Raw genomic sequence first — 19,538 nt, 5'->3', positions numbered from 1 at the left:
TTCCATTATTCACATTTTACATATTTATCATCAAAATGGTTCACAATACTGTGTTTGAGGGGAAAGGATCACAGATAAAAGCTTTGTGTAAATTAAAAGCAAAATACAGTCAAATTACTGTGGTTGTCCCCGTGGGGGAGAGTGACGGAGGTCCGGGGACAGCCGGCCTCACCTTTTCTGAAGTGACCAGTTTTCACAGCAGGGACTACACCAGGAGGCCAGGAGGACACTTCATTGGCAGAATGGGCATTCTTCACGTCAGACATAGCTTAATTCGACAGGAATGACAACTTGTGAAAAGGCATTTGTCTCTTTGGCATGGCGGGGTTGCCAGGAAGAGTGTTTATTGCCTGCATGACTGAAGCCTGCCAGTTTGGACCCCTCTGTGCGGGGGCGCACACACATCCGTGCCGTGGCTCAGGAGTCCAGCTCACCCCCTGGCGCAGGAAGTACAGACATCGGTCAGTTAAGACACTCATGTGCACGTGTGTTTCGGGAAGGGAACACTCTGCTGACAAAGGGACGTCCCCCCACCTGTGGGAAAACTTTCACGGCAATACGGGGAAGCGAGGATCCAGATGATCCCTTTATCAAACAAGTATCTGGGATATCACCCCCAACATGAAGTCATCGTGAGGTTCCCCTGCCATTTACCAGGCACCGAATCAGAGGAGCGTCTGGGAAGCAGCACAGCGGGTCGGCAGCGACGCGGATAAAACACCGGTGACAACCAAGCTGTCTGCGGGTGGACGTCGCCCCACGTGCCGGTTTGCCACGCATACCTGTGCCCTGTTCGGTGGAGCGCCAAGTTAAGTCTCTTGCCCACGTGCTAATGGGGCTGTGTGCTCTCTCTTGCTGTGGAGCTCTGAAAGTTCTCTGCACGGTCCAGGTCCAGATCCCTTGTCACAGACGTGACCGGCAAATCTTTTCTCCTAGTCTGTGACTTCTCCGCCGGAAACGGACAGCACGACAGTGTTTTTTGAGTGAAACAGACTCTCATTAGAATCTTGTCATTTCAACTAATGAAAAGGGCACAGAACCTATAGAATCTGCGGCCAAAGGCCAGGTTTAGGGCTTGTAGAGTCCATACGGCCTCTGAAAGGCCCTCGAGAAAAGGTTCTTACACATAAATGGAACGGAACCCTTACACGGGATGGTCGTGGATTTAAAGAGGCAAAAGGGGACAAGAAGCCAATTATAGTCAATGACCCAGTGCACACAAAGTAAGCATTCTGGGGACAAAGGAACTTTAGAAATAATCTCCTGGTCTCAGGAAAACAGACTTCTAGCAAGCACATCACACTACGGGACATACTATGAACTGAGTAATTTCTCTTTGCAAGGAAAACACCCCTTGAACCGGGATACCAGGACTGAAACTATCTGCTCTGTGCCTGTGTTTTACAGCATGCACGTTATTCTCGAAAGTGGTGATTTCAGAATGAGTGAACCCAACACGTCGGTGACTCGTTCCACGGTTGGTTTTTAACCACTTGGAAATGATTCACCTTTCCAAAATGTGAATGCATGAGCATCACAGATCATCACAGTTTTTGCTGGGGGACAAGGAAGTAGGACAATGAATGGTCCGCACCACCTGACCAACGGGGAGGACACGTGGCAGCCCATGCTTTGGATGAATCACAGGACAAGACGTGCGCCAGGGTCTCCCCTCTCATGCACCTCACGGGCTTGCTCGGCTGGCTTCCCGAGCGGCTGCTTCAGGACGGGAAGGTGAGAGGAAGGGCAGACCCACCTGTGGAAACGACCCCTTGCATGCACCACGCGGCGGGAGGAGCCACACTCCGGACTGCACCAAGTCGCCCTCCGCCACGACCGTGACTTGCAAAGGAAAGATGGCTAACGGGGAGACATTCTGTGGCGCTCTCAAAAGGGGAACCAAAATATTAAATAGACCATCGCAAACACACACAGAGTTATTGCTTTCCTAACAGCCGTTTTGCTACCGGAGGATTTGCGCTCCAGGAGACAGAGACAGGCTGGGGTTCCTACTCGCCTCCTTGGGAACGGGGCGCCCGGCGCCAGCTTCCGTCCTCCGCCAGGGAGGGCTCCCCTTATTTGGCTCTTTCGGGCTGGAGGCTGTCGAACAGGCACTTCAGCTGCTCCTCCCCCAGGTGTATCTTGTCCTCCAGTTCGCGCTGCTCGATGATGAGAGCCGACTTCATCTTCACGAAGTGCTCGTAGTCGGCCAGGCTCTCCTCGCTCAGGTAGCTGGCCAGGATGTCGAGCACGACGCGCTCCCGGCGGTCCAGGTTCTCCTTCAGCTCCTTGGCGTCTTCGTGCTGCTGGATGAGCATCCGCTGCTTCTCGAGCAGTGACTGCTGCGGAGAGAGAGAAACAAGCCCGCTGAGGAGCGGGGCTAGAGCAGGGCTCCGGGCGACAGCCCAACGGTGCCGGCGAGTCGGCTGGGACAGCCAAGACAGCGACCGGAGATCACACAGGGGCTGGGACACACAGGCTGGGGGCTGGAGACTGGGATCCGCGGGACGGGGGCCAACGCGCTGGGAGGCCACGGCGGGCCCCAGGCCCCGCCCACCTGTAAGCACCCCCAGGCCTGTCCTGCTTCCACTTCTTCCCACGGGCCGTGGCCTTGAATGGCTCAGAGAAACAGCCGGGATGAGCGGTCCAGACACCGACAACTACAGAATTCCGAGAAGCTCGAGAGCTGTGACGGACTTAGGGATGCCAGGTGGGCCGCAGGCCTCTCTGTGACAAGACTATGGGGAAGTCAGCGAAAGGAAGAAATTCTTAAGAACTCCCAGAGCAGGAGCCTGCCCGCTTCTGGCAGGAGGAGCCTCTGTGCAAACTTGCCGAAGGATGCGGTGAGGGAGCGAGGACAGGCAGAAGAGACAGGGCGACAGGGGACATTCCCTGGGGGGGCACAGACAACCCCCATTCCCCAAAACGTAGCCCTCACAGTCACTCTCTGCTTATGAAACACACACGAACCAACCCGACCCCCTTCGAGATTAATGAAAACTAAGAAGGGAAGCGCCGAGCACATTCCGCAGTGTCTCCGAAGGCCAACGAGGGAGGCGGGGATTCAACTCCCTGGTGTGACTATCACGTGGCCACCAGGACAGCCCCTACGGTATTCCGCCACTTTGTGTCTTGGCCACGGACCGTTCCCGACAGCTGCGCACGAGCGTCTGGGACATGGCAGCGCTTTGCAAAATGCCCAGGCACAGGGACAGCGCTGGGACGCAGCCCGGACCCCACTGCGTGCAGGGCCTCCCGCCCACTCCTGTGGGACACCTCCATCTCCACGTCAAACTAATGTTCGGGGAGTTTTCACGGAAGGAGGGGAGGCAAAGCAATCGGTCCCAATGCAAAGGAAAACAGATGTCAACTGGTTCTAGAAGTCCGCTTGGGCTGTTAATGCCATCTGGGCTGACCGGTGACAGGAAGCTGCAGAGATTTCGGGGGAGGACCCGACGTGTTCACATCGACCCACGTATTCAATTTCTAACTGCAAAGATGGAGGGAGACTTGTAAAACCTCCCTCCATGTCTTCTAAATGGTGACCATACCCGTGTCTGAGAACCTTGGCTTCCCCAAGCTGCGGCTGCCTGACAGACTCTCCTCCGCTGGCAGTGTTGCTGGGCACTGGAGCACTGCACTGCACCTGGCCGGGCCAATGAGGCCCTGCATTCAGAAGACCCCTGCGACGCAGTGAGGGCTGCTGACGCACGCTCCCTACAGAGCCCGGTATCCGAGAGGACCATGGCCATGGTCCTTAGTGCTATGACTCTTTCTAGCATCTGCTCAACTTTTTAAAGTTTTATTTATTTATTTGATAGACGGAGATCACAAGTAGGCAGAGAAGCAGGCAGAGAGAGAGGAGGAGAGGAGCAGGCTCTCCCAGCCAAGCAGAGAGCCCGATGCGGGCCTCAATCCCAGGACCCTGGGATCATGACCTGAGCCGAAGGCAGAGGCTTTAACCCACTGAGCCACCCAGGCGCCCTACTCAACTTTTCTAAAGAAGACTTTTTTTTATTCATTTGAGACAGCACAAGCAGAGGCAGAGGGGGAAGCAAAATCCCCACTGAGCAGGGAGCCCAACTCCGGGCTCGATCCCAGGACCCCGGGATCATGACCTGAGCCGAAGGCAGAGGCTTAACCCACTGAAACCCCCAGGCACCTCTATCATCCCTGAATTCTATACGAAGTCTCTGTTGTACACACAGAGAGGGAAAGATGGATTAAAATGGGCTGAGCTGCAAAGACCACACTACCTTTTCCCTCAAATTAATACCTGAGAACATTGCAATTACATATAAATAAATCTGTTTCCTATATATGTTATTTTCCTGTTTCTAGATAGACCTGGAGAAGACGGGCAAGACAGAAACATGGAATCTGAACACCACCCAAGGGTTTCAGTTGTTTAAATGCTCCTATAGCACGTTCAAATGGTGGTTACTAAGCACTCAGCGAGGCCCAGAGCTACAACAGTCTGAAAGCCACACTCCGGAAGATTTACGCGGCCGACACCCTCTCACGGGGAGTACGGGAGAGGGCTGCCTCTTCTGCCTCCCTTTCAGAGAAGTTAAGGCGTCTTATCAATATTCAAGATGACCATCTGAGGACCTACCAAAAAATCAAACTCAATGTTTTACTGGTATTTGACCCAGGAAGGAAAGGCAGCAAAGCAGACATGACTTCCTGTGTCTTGCATGTCAGAAACACACAGAAACCCACTAACAGACATGCTCCAAGCTGCACACCTCGAGAAAGGGAGGAAAGGCGGGCAAGGCCGCTGGCTCTTTCCAGACTGCCGTGTGCCACTCCCGTTAAAAGCAGCAACGACAGCGAATTCCATGACCACTGAGTGCTTGTAACTTGTCAGAGCTGCTGAGCTCCACTTCTGCGTGGTCAAGTGGAAAAGATAATGTCCAAGGGAAAGACCGTGATCAGGAAAGATCCCTGGAAGCGAATGGAAAGGCGCCACAGAGAAGCCACAGTTGCCACAGTTCTTCCCCAACAGCACGGCAGCACGGCAGCCCTGCCGCCCAGCGACAGCGGGGTACTCAAGGCCCCGTGCACCCTGGCAGCACCTGTCCGTGGCATTTCTACGGAAGGAGATGGAGAGCCCCGGGCGCGCTGCCTAGGAACTGTGTGAGGCTTCCTGGCGGGAACTCCTGGCACCCACACACACGACCTGCCCACGGGCCCCCCAATGTCCAGCTCAGACACGCTGCACCTACCCTGTCACCAGGAGAAGTGCTGTCATCCAAATTATTGAGGGCATTTTCCACGCGGGCCAGGCGGCCGGACAGTGACAGCAGGAGGTTCACCACTTTGTCCAGGTCCCCGATGAACATCCGGAACTTGTCAAACTCGTTGGGTTTGCAGACGTCTTTGGCAATGGCCTCCACCTCGTCCCCAAGTGCACTGTTGGCCTGGATGTCCTCCAGCAGGCTCTCCCGGGCCTCCCGCAGCACCTGCAGCTTGCGACTGATGCTCTCGATGAGCTCCTGCTGTGGGAACAGGGGTGGCGTGCGAGCGCTCACCAGGGTGGTCCTGGCCCAGCCCCTCCAGCCACGGTGGCAGTCCGTGGTCTCACCTAAGCGGCCTGAGTGGAATTCAGCCGAACTCAGTAAGAGTTCATTTTTGCATCAAACGAGAGAGGATTTATGAGGCCAGGAGACAAGTGACAGCTCCTGGTGACATTCCTGGCAGTTCACTGAGAACTAAAACGAACTACCTGCTCTCATCCTCTGGGTGTCCTCGGAGACACACTGCAGGCGGCCCCCCCGGGGCTCCTCAAGGTTCCCTCGTTTCACCCTTTTACCTCTGCCAGCACTCTCGGGGCCCACGTGACACTCTGTGCTTCATACTTTGGAACTTTCCAATTCATTTATTTATTTTTAAAGACTTCTTTTCTTTATGTGAGAGAAAGAGAGGGAGAGAAGCAGATTCCCCACGGAGCAGGGAGCCTGATGCAGGGCTCAATCCCAGGACCCTGGGATCATGATCTGAGCTGAAGGCAGATGCTTCACTGACAGACCCACTCAGGCGTCCCCGGAATTTTCCAATTTAAAGACTTGCATGTGCAGAAGCTACCGAGTCTCACGCCCAGAACTAAGCTGCATGATTAAAAAGTATGCTCTAGGGGCACCTGGGTGGCTCAGTGGGTTAAGCCGCTGCCTTCGGCTCAGGTCATGATCTCAGGGTCCTGGGATTGAGCCCCGCATCGGGCTCTCTGCCCAGCAGGGAGCCTGCTTCCCCCTCTCTCTCTGCCTGCCTCTCTGCCTACTTGTGATCTCTCTGTGTGTGAAATAAATAAACAATCTTGGAAAAAAAGAAAAAGATTCTTTAAAAAAAATATATGTTCTACACGGAATGAGCAATTTAAAGTTAAAACAAATAAACGGCTGTCAGTAAAATGCAAAGTCCTTGAGAGACACCTGAGTTGAATATGGCCAAAGTGCAAATTACTCATTTTTTTTCATATGGTGAAATCCACATAACACAATTGGCTGTTTTACCCATTTTGTAACATTTTTTTTTTTTAAGATTTTATTTATTTATTTGATAGAGAGAGATCACAAGTAGATGGAGAGGCAGGCAGAGAGAGATGGAAGCAGGCTCCCTGCTGAGCAGAGAGCCCGACGTGGGACTCGATCCCAGGACCCTGAGATCATGACCCGAGCTGAAGGCAGCGGCCTAACCCACTGAGCCACCCAGGCGCCCTGTTTTACCTATTTTGAAGCGTGCCGCTCTGTGGCCCGAAGTACGTCCATGTGCTTGGGCGGCCATCGCCACCACAACTTTCTCGTGTGGCCCAACTGAAGCTCGGACCCTTCAACACCAACCCCCCATGCTGCTCTCCCACCTCCCTTTACATGATTATTTTGTAAACGACAAACATAAAAACATCTACGTGTTTTTATCTAAGCCCTCCCAAGGTGATGCACCCCATGGTCCGCCGTGAGCAGCAAACGTGATCCGCCTCCTGCCCCACCTGGGGAGAATCCCAGGGATGGCTTTTCAGGAGCCCTGACTGGGAAAAACCACTTTGTGATGATCACGGGCATCTCTCTGCCACCAGGTCCACCAAGAGCCGAACCTGGTGAGTTCTGAGAGCCACCGTGCCACCAGCACGACTCTGGCTGACCCCGATAGAGTCTGAGAACCAACGCAGCGGTCAAGGGTATGAACCCAAGTGAAGACAGTATCATCTCAACAGTCAAGTCCACTTAGGATTTTTAGCTCTCTCTGCTGTCATAAGCGACACTATGTGTACAAAGCAGACGTGTGGAAGTCACCTGAGCCGCTGCCCCTCGTCCTGGGGCCTTTTACCAACTGTGACCCCCGAAGGAGCCTGCAGAACGCGGGAGAGAAGTCTCTGCAGCCCCACGTCCACGGCTCCAAAGGAACAGGCACCCCGGCCTGGAGGGCCGACTGAAGGCCGAGTGAATTCCCTGCCCGTGACGTGGCCGTCGGCAGCCCCCTGGGGTGGCTCACACTCAGCAGGTGTCAGCGACACCCGGGGTGCGCGGGGAGAAGCCGCCCCAGTGAACACACGACAGGCAGGCCCAAAGCGCCGGTCCCGATGACTGTACCGGTGGGAAAAGTCCACACACATGGATAAAAATAAGCGCCCGGATGCGAAAGCCACAGCCTTTCGTCAGAGCTGCCCACGATGCTAAGGCAGGCATTTTCGTCCCTTGGGCAGTTAAAAGCATACGTGTCTACACGTGGTTGATGCTCTGAGTGTGGGCATCTGAGCGGGCCCCGGGCTTGCGTCTCTGCGCACCTCGCTATCTGGGGACGTGCTTTACGTGGACCTGGAATCCCACAGCTAAGATGGCTTTTTGGCAGATATCCATGACTTGAGGGAAAAGCACAGAATAAATTACGGGGATTATGGGGAAAGAAAACTTTCCAAATTCTTGCCTGAAGCCAGTGCGAACCGGAATGAACACCTCGGGAAATGCAGAGGGCCGTGCGTGTATGAGGAGGCCCGGCCGCTGTGACCGGTGGTCCTCCACTGTCACTATTCTTCAGCAATTATCGTACCGCAGACCGCATGCCGACGCACGAGAACGTGCCTTCAAACCTGCAGTACCAGCTGAGCTAACGTGAAACTGGGCATTCTGGAAGGAGCCCAAATTCCTTTGATTCCTTCATATGTCTTGCATAAGGTTTATTAGAAACACCCTCCCCTTCCTCCTTAAAGGGACACTAAAAGCACAGACACCGACTTTCAAAGACCTTGGACGAGGCCTGGCGCAGGCAGCACGGGAACCACTCACTCAGCACCAGCCCGGGTACGGTGGGCCTCACCGGCCGCACCAGCCGAGCCTCGCACCAGCCCCTCGGCTCATGTTCCGCAGCCCGCGGCACTCAGGGAGCCTGGGAGAGCGACACGGTGGAGGCCAGTCCAGTCCCCGGGGCTCACAGCAGGGGCAACGCTGCCTCTTACCTCTATTCGGATGGCCCCAGACACCTAACTTGGTCCCACTCCGTGGAAAAATGACGCCTTTTCTCTCTGGGCATTGCACCCACCTCTTGCGTTCAGGGAAAAGCCCTCAGAGAGTCTCGACGTTGACCCGTGGGTTTGTGTGGTTCTGAAGAACCCCGCGAGTCAACCAGGGCACCCTCGGAGCAGTCAGCCTCAGCCGCCCCCCCAGGGACAAACATGTATTTATTAGCCTTGATGGAATAATGCTTCCAGCCGGACACCGGAGTACTCCTCTGCCTGCCTGTGTGGGGCCTTCCGCTCTCTCCTGCTTGTGTCCTAGTCTTCCCCTAAAACAACGGGGTCCCCCGCTCTGGCACTCGGTTCTGGGAGCACACAGTGATGCTGTGATCCTGGCAGCCAAGGTCCCTGCGGGCGATGTGTGGCACACGGGGGACTCGGAGTCTTGCTGTTCTACCGTCGTGGCCCAACAGGCACGCGCGCACAGCACTCTCCTCCTCCCCTCCCCTGGGCAGAACCACGCTGCCAAACCAGGGGACACAGTGTATGTGCGGATGCTGCGAGACGCTGCAAAGACAGGGCAGCAGCTGGCCTTCTTGGCTCAAGCCGAAAAAGCAGGATTCCTCAGCCGCAATGCTGCACAGAACTGTGATTTCTAGCACCAGTCGTTCAGGGCAGAACCGCCTGGCAGGTGCACACGGAACCCAACAGATCGACCCGCTTCAGAGTTCAGTCCCGGTGGGGTGGGGGGGCTGCGTGAGGTGGGGCAGGCCATCAGGAGGCAAGTTCACAGGGATTCCTCTCTCTCTCTTTTTTAAAATTATTTTTTATTTCTTCTTTTGAGAGAGACAGCCAGTGAGAGCACGAGTAGGACAGAGGGGCAGAGGGAGAAGCAGACAGACTCTTTGCTAGGAGGGGAGCCTGATGTGGGGCTCGATCTCAGGACCCTGGGATCATGACCTGAGCCAAAGGCAGATGCTCAACTGACTGAGTCACCCAGGAGCCCCACAGGGATGTACCTCAATCCCGAAGCAGCCACCTGTGGGAAGGGGGTGCCCTAGTGCCTCGCACCTCCCAAGAGTAAAACGAGAAAGCGCCACAGAGACGAGGGGAGTAGGACACAGCATGCCGTGCAGCACCCCAGGGGCATGTCGTGGACCACACTGTCCTCCACATCCAGCACCAGGACTGAATCAGAATCGGGCAGAGTGTATATTTTTCTCTAGTTTTAGGAGCAGGAAAAACATTTTTGATTCGTTATTTAAAAACAACAACAGAAAATGCAACCCTAAGCCTGATACAGGGCCTCTAAAAGGCATAGGACCAAAATGCTTATCTTTCATTTCCCTCAACTTGATGAACCAAAAAGTGACCATTTCTCAAACTGAAAGTAATTTTCTTTTATGCACAGACCATGATATTTTTTCTATTATATCTGAAATTATCTATCTATTATATCAATATAGATATATCGATATATCTATTATATCGACCAGTGGTATTTTTAAACCACTAATGATACAAGCAGACTTCCAGCAAAACCTTTTGCAAAGACTTTTGTTAAAAAAAAAAAAGGGGGTGGGAATTTTTTTAATGAAAGCTCTTTTCTAAAACAGGAAGCATAGAGAAAACATTCACAGAATGCTGGTCCCCTCCTTTTCTTTTCCTACGATGACTGACACAGGCCCCAGCCCCTGGAATAAACAGCATATGGTCTCCTCCGAGGCAGACCTTTGGCACTCCCCCCACCCCTTAATGCGGAGGCCTTCCTAACAAAAACCCAGGTCGTCCCCTGGATGGCACCGGTCTGGCATGCCAACACATCACGAAGATTGAAGGCTAATACAGTGGTGCTGACACTGACCCTGACGGCAGTAATTCTGTCCCTAGTATGACCTCATGGGCACTCACTCGTCCCCGACCTCACGCCCACGTCATCTCCAATCCTCCATTCCCCGTCCACACAGCGCCCGCCGCTGGCCCCTGCTGCTTCTCCAACATGTCGTGAGGCTCCTGCTCAGGACTCAGCACTGGCAGCCCCCCCCCCCCCACGGGCACACAGACGTCCACACGGCTTTCCCTCACACACCACCGGGTCACTGTCCAGTCCTCACCTCCTCGGGCCCCCTGTGGAACCGCATTCCTTTGTTGGCTCCATCCCTCCAGCCTGCTGAACTCTCTCACTGTCCAACGTACTACGTGACGGCTCGCCAGAGTCCTTCCCTAACGGGCCCCCAACAGCGAAGACCTCCGACCCTACAGGCCGCGCGGTCGGGGCAACCACTCACGTCTGCGGCTCCGGGTGGTGTGGAGGAGCCAGCGGAGCGCAGAGCCCGACAGATCCGTGTGGCCCATGTTTCTGTGAAACGGGTCTTATCGAAGCAGGAGGCGGGCCGTGTGTGGTCCGCAGCCGAGAGTGTGCTGAGCCCGGACCGCACTCGGGTTTTTTGTGCTGATCGTAAGCTCCCCCTCTGGCAAGGCGGGATTCCATTCTGTTTCGTCTATGGTTGTATCCCCAAATGCCGGAGGGGTTCTCTGAGTTAACAAGCGGTGCTTTTTGGCTTGACAAAGCACTTGACACCTACTGCTGGGATTATGATCTGCTGGTGAAGGCTCTAGAATTTGATATTCCAACAGTACGTGTGACTTACTGCAGCTCACAGAGTGAGGTCCCTAGATACTATTTTTACTTATTATTTTTAAAAGATTTTATTTATTTGAGAAAAAGACAGAATACACACAAGAAGGGAGAGAGCAGCAGAGGGAGAGGCAGACCTCCCACTGACTAACTGATGCGGGACTTGATCTCAGAACCCTGGGATCATGACCTGAGCCACATGCAGATGCTGAACCGAATGAGCTCCCCAGGAGCTCCAAGTCCTTAGATTTCAAATGGGAGAGAAGAGATGCATCCACTGAACTTTCACTGAGAGTGGTACCCACTTAATATGACTTTGCATCTTACTATGTAAGTTGGTGAAGGGGGCTCCTGGGCGGCTCACCGAGTTACACGTCTGCCTTTGGCTCAGGTCATGATCCCAGAGTCCCAGGACCAAATCCTGCATCCAGCTCCCTGCGTACTGCGGAGTCTGCTTCCCCCACTACCCCTCTTCTCTCTCCTGCTCTAAATAAATAAATAAAATCTTTAAAAAAAATGGTAAAGAAACTGTGAGGAATTTTAGACAAGACTAACTTAGCCAGGAAGGGCTTCATACTATTGCCCCGGATGTCACCATCCCGCACAGAAACGGACCACACACGGCCGTGCACACGTGGTGCAGGGCCCATGCCACGCAGTCACTGACGACGGGCTCTCCTACCTTCTTCACGGCCAGGTCGTGGTCCACGTCACTCCCTGCGTCGTCTTCCGGCTCCTGCTGCTGCTCCTGTAGGTCCTTCATCTTAATCAGCAGCTCTGCCTTGGGGGGGCCGACGTGCTGTAGTAGGTGGAGTTTGTCGCTAGGGACACATGGCGCGGGCACACCCGGCTCCTCTCTCCTGGGGAACAAGGTCAGAGCTTCAGTTGGCTGTGACTCCACGCCAGACGCCCCCCGCCAGCCCACGGTCTGCTCTGTGACAAGCAAATGGTGCTGCCAACACAAGGACTACGGCCAGCGGCACGAGACCGCTGAAGGGGGCCGGCAGTAGGCAACAACGTTAGAACTAAACAGTATGTCGCCAGAGGGCTGCTCCAAGCCTACACAATGCTGTTTTTTTAAAAAGGGGAAAAGTCCAATAAACAGGGATGTCTAAAAATCTCCACGCAGGAGAGAAGGGAGCAGCGGGGGGGGAGTTCTGGCCGGGGGCCTGAGCTCTACAGGGAGCACGTGCGTGCAGCTAACTGTAAGCAGGGCCCCGAGGTCCCCAGTGCAACCTGCGCCTCTCTGTGTGCCGCCACGTCCCAGCCCCCGGCTCGGGCCCTCCTAATCTGCTCTGTCCTTCTGTCCTGCGTTCCCCTGGAGCGCCCAGCTACTGTCCATGCAGGGTGCTTCCGGAGACAGCGGACACCAGCAGGACAGGTGCGACGGCACACGCCCATGCAGACGGCCCGCAAATGAGGCCAGCTGCAAAGGACAGTGTCCCAATGCCACGGCAACGCACCCGCTCGCTGCGCTCCGTAACCAGGAGCACAAAGCCTCCTCTGTCACCGCGGCCATCTGGAGCCTTCAGGACGGACATGTGGAGCCTTCTCTGCTACGGGGGAGCCCTGGGCAGGGAAGGACAGCCTCCCTGGTCTCCACCCACAGGGTGCCGGCAGGACCTCCCAGGTGTGACAAGTAAACACGTTGTGGACATTGCCAACTGTCCCCTGGAGGAAGACAGCGTCCCAGCTGAGAGGCGCTGTCCTCACAGAGAGGAGCCTGTGGACGTCACCCCGAAGCCCACAGGCCTGAAGCCAGGAATGCACGGGAGCTGTGGTAGTGTCACAGCTTCACCGGCCCCCAGCTGGCATCCTCAGGGACGGGCCTCCGGGGCTCTTCGGGAAGGGTCACCCAACAGCCAACATGGGCTGCAGCATGGGGCAGTGCTTCTGAAAATGGGCCCCTGGAAGGCAACCACGAGAACAGATGCACGGGGCAGCCCCGGGTCCCCTGCAGCCTGGAGCCCCGGAGACGGCGGAAGCTGGGAGGTAAGAGGGCCTGCCGCAGCCCGCCGCTTCCACACTCACTTCTCGTCGGCGCCTCTCGGAGACGGGACTTTGGGCAGCAGCTTGCGGCGCTGCTGGGCTTCCTCCAGCAGGTGCTCGTCTTTGGGGAAGATGCCCTCCATGAGGTCCATGGTGGTCCTCATCTTCACACCGGGGTCCAGGATCTCGGCCAGGGACCGGTCCTTCCCCACGATCTCCCGGGCCAGCTCCTCCGACTTCAGGTCCTCGGCCGTCCTCTCTTTGGGCTCTCAAGTAGCTGAGGCCGGAGGGGGGAGGCCCCCGCCGTCCTTGGCGCCAGGCGTGGGGGCGCTGGGGCGCGGGGGGCTCGGGCTCAGCGTCCTCCCGGCTGTAGAGGCAGAAGCGCGAGTAGGACTGCTCGGACGTGCGGAGCGTCTTGATCTGGTCCTTCTCCAGCCCGCTGGGCAGCACGGGCAGCTCGGCGGCACGGGCCAGGCCCTGGCGGCTCTCCTTCTCGGGCCGGCTCTCTGAGTGCACGATCTTGACGGGCACCCTCTTCACCGTGCCGCTGCCGTCCGCCACCCGCTCGATCCTGGAAAAAGAAGAGCCGTGAGCTGACGACACCGGGTGAGCCCCGGCACAGACGGCTACGCAGGGCCGATACCGGCGGGCCCCTCACCTGCCCAGACGGCTGTGGGACGTGCGGCCACCGTGGTGACGAGAGCCTCTGTGATCCCCCGACCCAGGACTGGGAGTGGAGGCTGCGGAGGTCCCATTTCCTGACCCCAAGTGTCTGGGCACCTTCCACTTTCCAATCACGCACACACCTCCCAACACTGGAGTCGGGCTGACTCACTGAGGCAGGTGGCGGACCTCTCTCTTCGCGGGCTGGTCATCGCCATCCGCTAGACCTGTGCAGGTGCGTCTTCCGTGGGCAGGGCAGCCCGCAACAAGCAGCCTTCCCTGGCAGCCTCCAAGCGGGGCCCGCGGACAGACTTCCTGACGGGGCGGCTACGTGTGGAGCGGACACTGAGCACCCGCCACCGCCGGCCCTAGCGTGAGCCTCCCCCTGGGCCGTGCGCTTGCGCTGCCGCCCACCACCGGCCTCCCATTGCTCAGCGCTGCAAGCCACCCCTCATGCGGCTTCTCAAACAGACACACGAGCTTCTGGCAAACACAGGGCACATGGCTTCGGCATTATTTTAAGTGACTTACTGAGGACACACTTTTCCTTCAGAAAAAAAAAAAAGGGCACGAGGTGGTGCCTGGGGGACTCAGTTGAGCATCTGACCCTTGGTCTCCGTGTAGGTCTTGATCTCAGGGTTGTGAGTTCAAGTCCCACACTGGGCTCCCTATTGGATGTACAGCTTACTTTAAAAAAAGAAAGGGGGGGGCAAAAAAAATTAAAAATTAAAAAAAAAAAAAAGGCGGGGGCACCTGGGTGGCTCAGTTGGTTAAGTGTCTCTTGATTCGGCTCAGGGCAGGACATCAGGGTTGCGAGACCAAGCCCTGCACTGAGTTCTGCACTGGGTGTGGAGCCTGCTTAACATTTTCTCTCTCCCTCTCTCCTCTGCCTGTACATTCTCTCTTAAAAAAAAAAAAAAATGGGGTGCCTGGGTGGCTCAGTGGGTTAAAGCCTCTGCCTTCAGCTCAGGTCATGATCTCAAGGTCCTGGGATTGAGCCCCATATCGGGCTGTCAGTGGGGGAGAGTGTTTCCTCTACTTTCTCTCTCTGCCTGCCTCTCTGCCTCCTGGTGATCTCTGTCTGTCAAATAAATAAATAAAAATCTTAAAAAAAAAAAAAAAAGGAAAAAAGAAAAAGATTAATAAAGAAGGTTTTGCAGCAAAAGGAGCTATGGGGGCCCCCACGCCGAAGGGAGAGAACACAGAATGGGTCAGTGCGATGGGCCTTCGTGCAGGGCTCCCCGAATGCCACATGGTGCCCTCAGCTACACCTCACTGGACCACACCCAGGGATCCTGTGGACCAGAGCCACAGGGACAAACCTGTTTCAACTGTTTTTAAAGGACGTATTGGAGAAAGAGAGAGCCATCTGCTGGTGCCCAAAATGGAAGGAAACCCCAAGTCAAAATCACAAAGACAAAGTTCCACACTTGTTTCTAACTTAGCGGGCCAAGATCACATCTACAATGTGACCCTGATGGACTGAATTTTGTGTAGCACAAGGATCATTCCAGTGCTCTAAAGTCAGTCCTTTTTTTCACCTTCTGACTGGTGGCTGGGAACATAGTATTTTTTTTCCCTGTTTACTACAGTGTATGGGCTAAAATAATTTTGTATTCTCTTCTCTAAGTAGAAATTCTTAGATGTTTTACCTAGGTATTCATGTACAGTCGCCCCCAATGCCCTCTTTGCGAATAAATTTTAAAAGACACTGGCTCGGGCGCCTGGGTGGCTCAGTGGGTTAAAGCCTCTGCCTCAGGTCATGATCCCAGGGTCCTGGGATGGAGCCCTGCATCGGGCTGTCTGCTCCACGGAGACCCTGCTTCCTCCTCTCTCTCTCTCTGCCTACCTCTCTGCCTACTTGTGATCTCTGTCTGTCAAATAAATAAATAAAAATATTTAAAAAAATAAAAATAAAAAAATAAAAGACACTGGCTCTGTGGAAAATACCGTTTAAATGTGCTGAACTGCAGAAGGAAGCTTTTGGCATCTTATCCAGGCAAAGACAGAGAGACAAGAACCCCCACTTCCCCTCTTCATTCCTTTAATTCCATACTTAGAAGCCTAGACCACCTATTCCTGAAAAAAATTTTTTTTTTTAAAGTCAGCGCTACACCCCCCAGGTGGGGCTTGAACTCATGACCCGGAGAGATCAAGAGTCCCATGCTCTCCCGACTTAACCAGCCAGGCGCTGCCCTCCTACTGACTGCTAAGTTGGCCTCTATTAATATCTTCCCCAACTTGTAGAGAAACTGGATTTCCAAGGCAGGAAGACAGTAAAAAAGAACACAATGAGAACATGTCCTTCGCACATTGACCTATTACTTCCCAGCAAAGCATCTCTTCCTGGTGTTTTCTAGCCATACGTGGTCTCTCCTCACGAAAACTGTCCAGACCTCCACATGTAACAAGCCTGATGAACTCTTACTCCAAAGTCAGGACAAAACACAGCAGATAAGACCTTAATGCAAACAGATCTCATCAATTCCTAATCAAAAGGCAAGAGCAGAGAGACAGAGAAGGTGGGGTATGTTGAGCCACTCTCCAGCTCTATGTCCCGGGGCCCATTTCAAAGCGCTGGCTGCCCACGGGAGCCCGGCCCCACAGCAAGTGCCCCACGCAGCTCTGCTCACGTCCGCTGCCCATGGGAGCCCGTCAGCTGCACGCCGCTCTGGCTGGGATGAGCTACAGGACCTACTCGGGAGACCCTCACCCAGAGGCTCAGGGTGCACTGATGCTGTGCACGTGGCCACGAAGGAGGCCTCCCGGCACTCCACGGTTGTACGTGCCCAAATCGAAACAAGCTCTCTGGAAACTCCCCTGAGAACGCTTCTAGGACGGACCATGTGTCTGTTCCTGGCCACGACCCAAGAGGCTGCTGGCCGACATCTCTACTTTGTAGTTAAAAACAAAAAACCTACCAAGAACTTTTAAAGATTTGAAAGTAAGCTACCTAGCTTGAGGACAGGAGTTGATGTATTTTTGGGGGGAGCACAAGCGCCTGTTCTGAAACCCCCGGGGCAGCGACGCTGCACCCTGCCCTCGGCGTCGGCTGCAGCCCCGCGCCGGCCACGGCACCTGCTCAGCAGGCGCATGGGTGCGAGCGCCCCGGCGGGCAGCCGGCACACGCACATGTGGGACCGGGGAATACCGGAAGAAGGGAGACACCGGACACGGAGGGAGTGGAGGGGAGCGGCTCAAGCTCTGGAACCCCGAGTCTGCAGAGGGCCGGATAAGGACAGCAGCCCTGGGCTGAGCTCCGGCAACAGGCAGTGTGGCCAGCCCCGCTGCGGCACGCTTTCCTTGCGGACCCGCCGCCAGTAGCGGACTGTGGGCACCGACCCTGGGCTCTGGCTTCTCCTTTGTCTCCCTGGTCCCTGGGACTGCACATGTTCATACCAGGACTGACCCACAACACACTGTGGGGAACATAATTCAGGATCCTTCGAGCAACTCCCGCGATAGCAACTTCCAGAGGCCGCACGGGCACCCCTGCCTCATTGCACTTCCAGAGACAGAGAGGACCTATTTGGGTGTATGGGTCCTGACAGCGACCAGAGTTCAGCTCTCTATGAGCACTGGTACAACAGGAGACGTGGGCCCAAGACAACCTTTTCTGGCCCCAATGAGACAGTAGATGGAAAACTCAGTAGTGTGGGTCCCCAAAGAACCCTTTTCCCCTTGACCAGGATCTTTCAATAATACCGTCACCGCTTTTGAATTCCGCTTATTGAAATTCCTCTTAAGCTCACAGGGAAGATGCAATGAGCAAATCAACACCTGCTTCAGGGAAGAAAAAAATGAAAGCTACTGCCTCCTTCCAGAGCGAACACAGGTCAGGAGCACCGTGGAGCTGTGGCTGTGGCTGTGGGAGGAGCCTGTGCTGCTCCCACTAGCCCCGCAGGGAGGGGGGCCGATGGGGGCCGAGGCTGGCTGGCTTGCAGCAGCAGCAGCAGCAGCACACGCTGGCCCCACCGCAGAGCACCGCACTGCCTTTCCTTCCTTTCACAACACAAAGTGTCACCTGCCGCTGCAAGGCTACTTCCATGATATCCACCTTGTGAAGGACACACAGCACAGCGATGGCCCCAAGATGCAGCTGTGGGAACACTGCCACACTCGGAGACACAGGATGATACCGGGAATGTGCTCTCTGCAGAGAGGTTTTGAAGTTACAGAAAAAAGGGAAGAAAGAAAAAGAAAGAAAGACAGAGTGAGCTTGAGACTTCAGAGCAGGAAGATCCCCCAGACCTTTCTGGGAACGGTGGAAACAGATGCATTCTGTGCCACCAGCCGTACAGGGCTCCAAGTGACATGTGGAATTTATTTTATTTCTCACTAACGGACGTGCGCACCGCCACAGGTGACTGCTGGCGACAGTGCGAGACGGTTGGGGACACCGTGAGCACTCCTGGCTGTGGGACGGACCTGGGGACGTGGAGAAGCACCCCTCACATCTGCTCATGAGATGCCAGAAGCAACCCTCCCTCTTCAGCAGGGACACCCAAAACATCTCCCGACACAGCTCGATGTGCCCTGGGGACAAACTGGCCCTCCCCCAGGTTGAGGGCCACTGCTCTAGAGAAGAGGAAAATTCTCCACTTCGGCCAGTTCTCGGCTCTTCACAGGCCCTCAGAGAGGAGGGAGAAAGGAAAAACAGCCCATGCTCTGGAATTGTCCACATGTCCCTGGCCTGACATCCGCTGATGTCTCAGTGAGCACGGCGGACAACCCCACGCCTGAAATTCTCACCGCAGCTCCGTGCACTGTGACAAACACTTCCTCTGCTGTCACGACAGGTGTACAGCAGGTGGGCTCTTCACGTAAGATACAGGAAAAATCAATGTGGAGGGGCGCCTCCGGGGTACAGTCAGTTAAGTGGCCGACTCTGAGGCTGTGGCTCAGGTCACTATGTCAGGGTCCTGGGATCAAGCCCCACATTGGGCTCCATAATCAGCACAGACTCTGCTCTGGCCTCTCTCTCCCTGCCCTCTCTCTTTTGCCCCTCCCTACCCTGTGCCTGCTCTCTCCAAATAAAGAAAATCTTAAAAGAAAAGAGGAAAAACAGCGTGGAAACACTGGACATTATGAAATATACCAATTTCTCCTGAAGGTCTCCTGCTTAGTTTAAACTGGATTCTGATTACAAACAGGTGCTTAGGGGGAAAACAAAGGCCTGATGCGCAGCTGCCCATGCGAAAGGCACACATCCACACCCACCTTGGGTGAAAGGGGCAGGGGACGGTCCCCCACCTCCGCCACATAACCCCTCGCTCTTGCGGAACAGGACAGTCCCCCCACCAAGTTCAAGATTCAACTGACCACTGCAGCTGTGCATTCTCCCCATGGCATCAGTCCCCAGGAGCAACTGAAAATCCCACATGAGGAGCCAAAGCAGGGCCCCCGGCATCAGCACCCAGGGGAGATGCGCCGGCAGCCTCCAGCGGGAGCCCAGGAAAGGGAAGAGCACAGGCCCACCGTCCCAGAACAGTACCTTGCGCAATTCTCGTCCTGGATCAGCAGGGGCGGTTTGTCGGTCAGCTTCTGGGGCGCGAACTGAGGAGAAGGGGAGCGAGAAGTCTCCATGGCGGACGTCGGCAGGGGCCGGAACCTGGAAGGGAGCGGGTGGCCCTCACGCTTCGGACAGGCTGCGTGCTCGTCTACATGCCGCCCGCCGTGCTCGCTGGCCGCCCTCACACCGTCTTCCGGCTGCACACTACTCAGCTTCTCCACCAAGGGACACGGGCTGTGGGACAGGGACAGACGGTCCACACACGCCTCCAGGGCCTCCGGGGATGG

General features: G+C 55.4%; 1 protein-coding gene across 1 annotated transcript; it reads right to left on the bottom strand.

Moving 5' to 3' along the window:
• Positions 1 to 1,794: 1,794 nt before the first annotated feature.
• LOC123393630 (protein Shroom2-like) lies at positions 1,795 to 19,365 on the bottom strand. The gene is given in 8 exon segments (XM_045086219.1): positions 1,795 to 2,342; positions 5,229 to 5,501; positions 11,770 to 11,874; positions 11,877 to 11,918; positions 11,920 to 11,947; positions 13,119 to 13,339; positions 13,341 to 13,647; positions 19,234 to 19,365. Coding segments are annotated over 8 exon segments (1,335 nt in total). The 5' UTR covers positions 19,326 to 19,365; the 3' UTR covers positions 1,795 to 2,075.
• Positions 19,366 to 19,538: the final 173 nt, after the last annotated feature.

The sequence above is a fragment of the Mustela putorius genome, unplaced genomic scaffold (assembly GCF_011764305.1).
Source record: "Mustela putorius furo isolate JIRA1106 unplaced genomic scaffold, ASM1176430v1.1 tig00000910_pilon_pilon_pilon, whole genome shotgun sequence".
Taxonomy (NCBI): Eukaryota; Metazoa; Chordata; class Mammalia; order Carnivora; family Mustelidae; genus Mustela; species Mustela putorius.
Note: the sequence above shows the minus strand (reverse complement) of the source record. Positions and strands in the feature narration are given on the sequence as shown.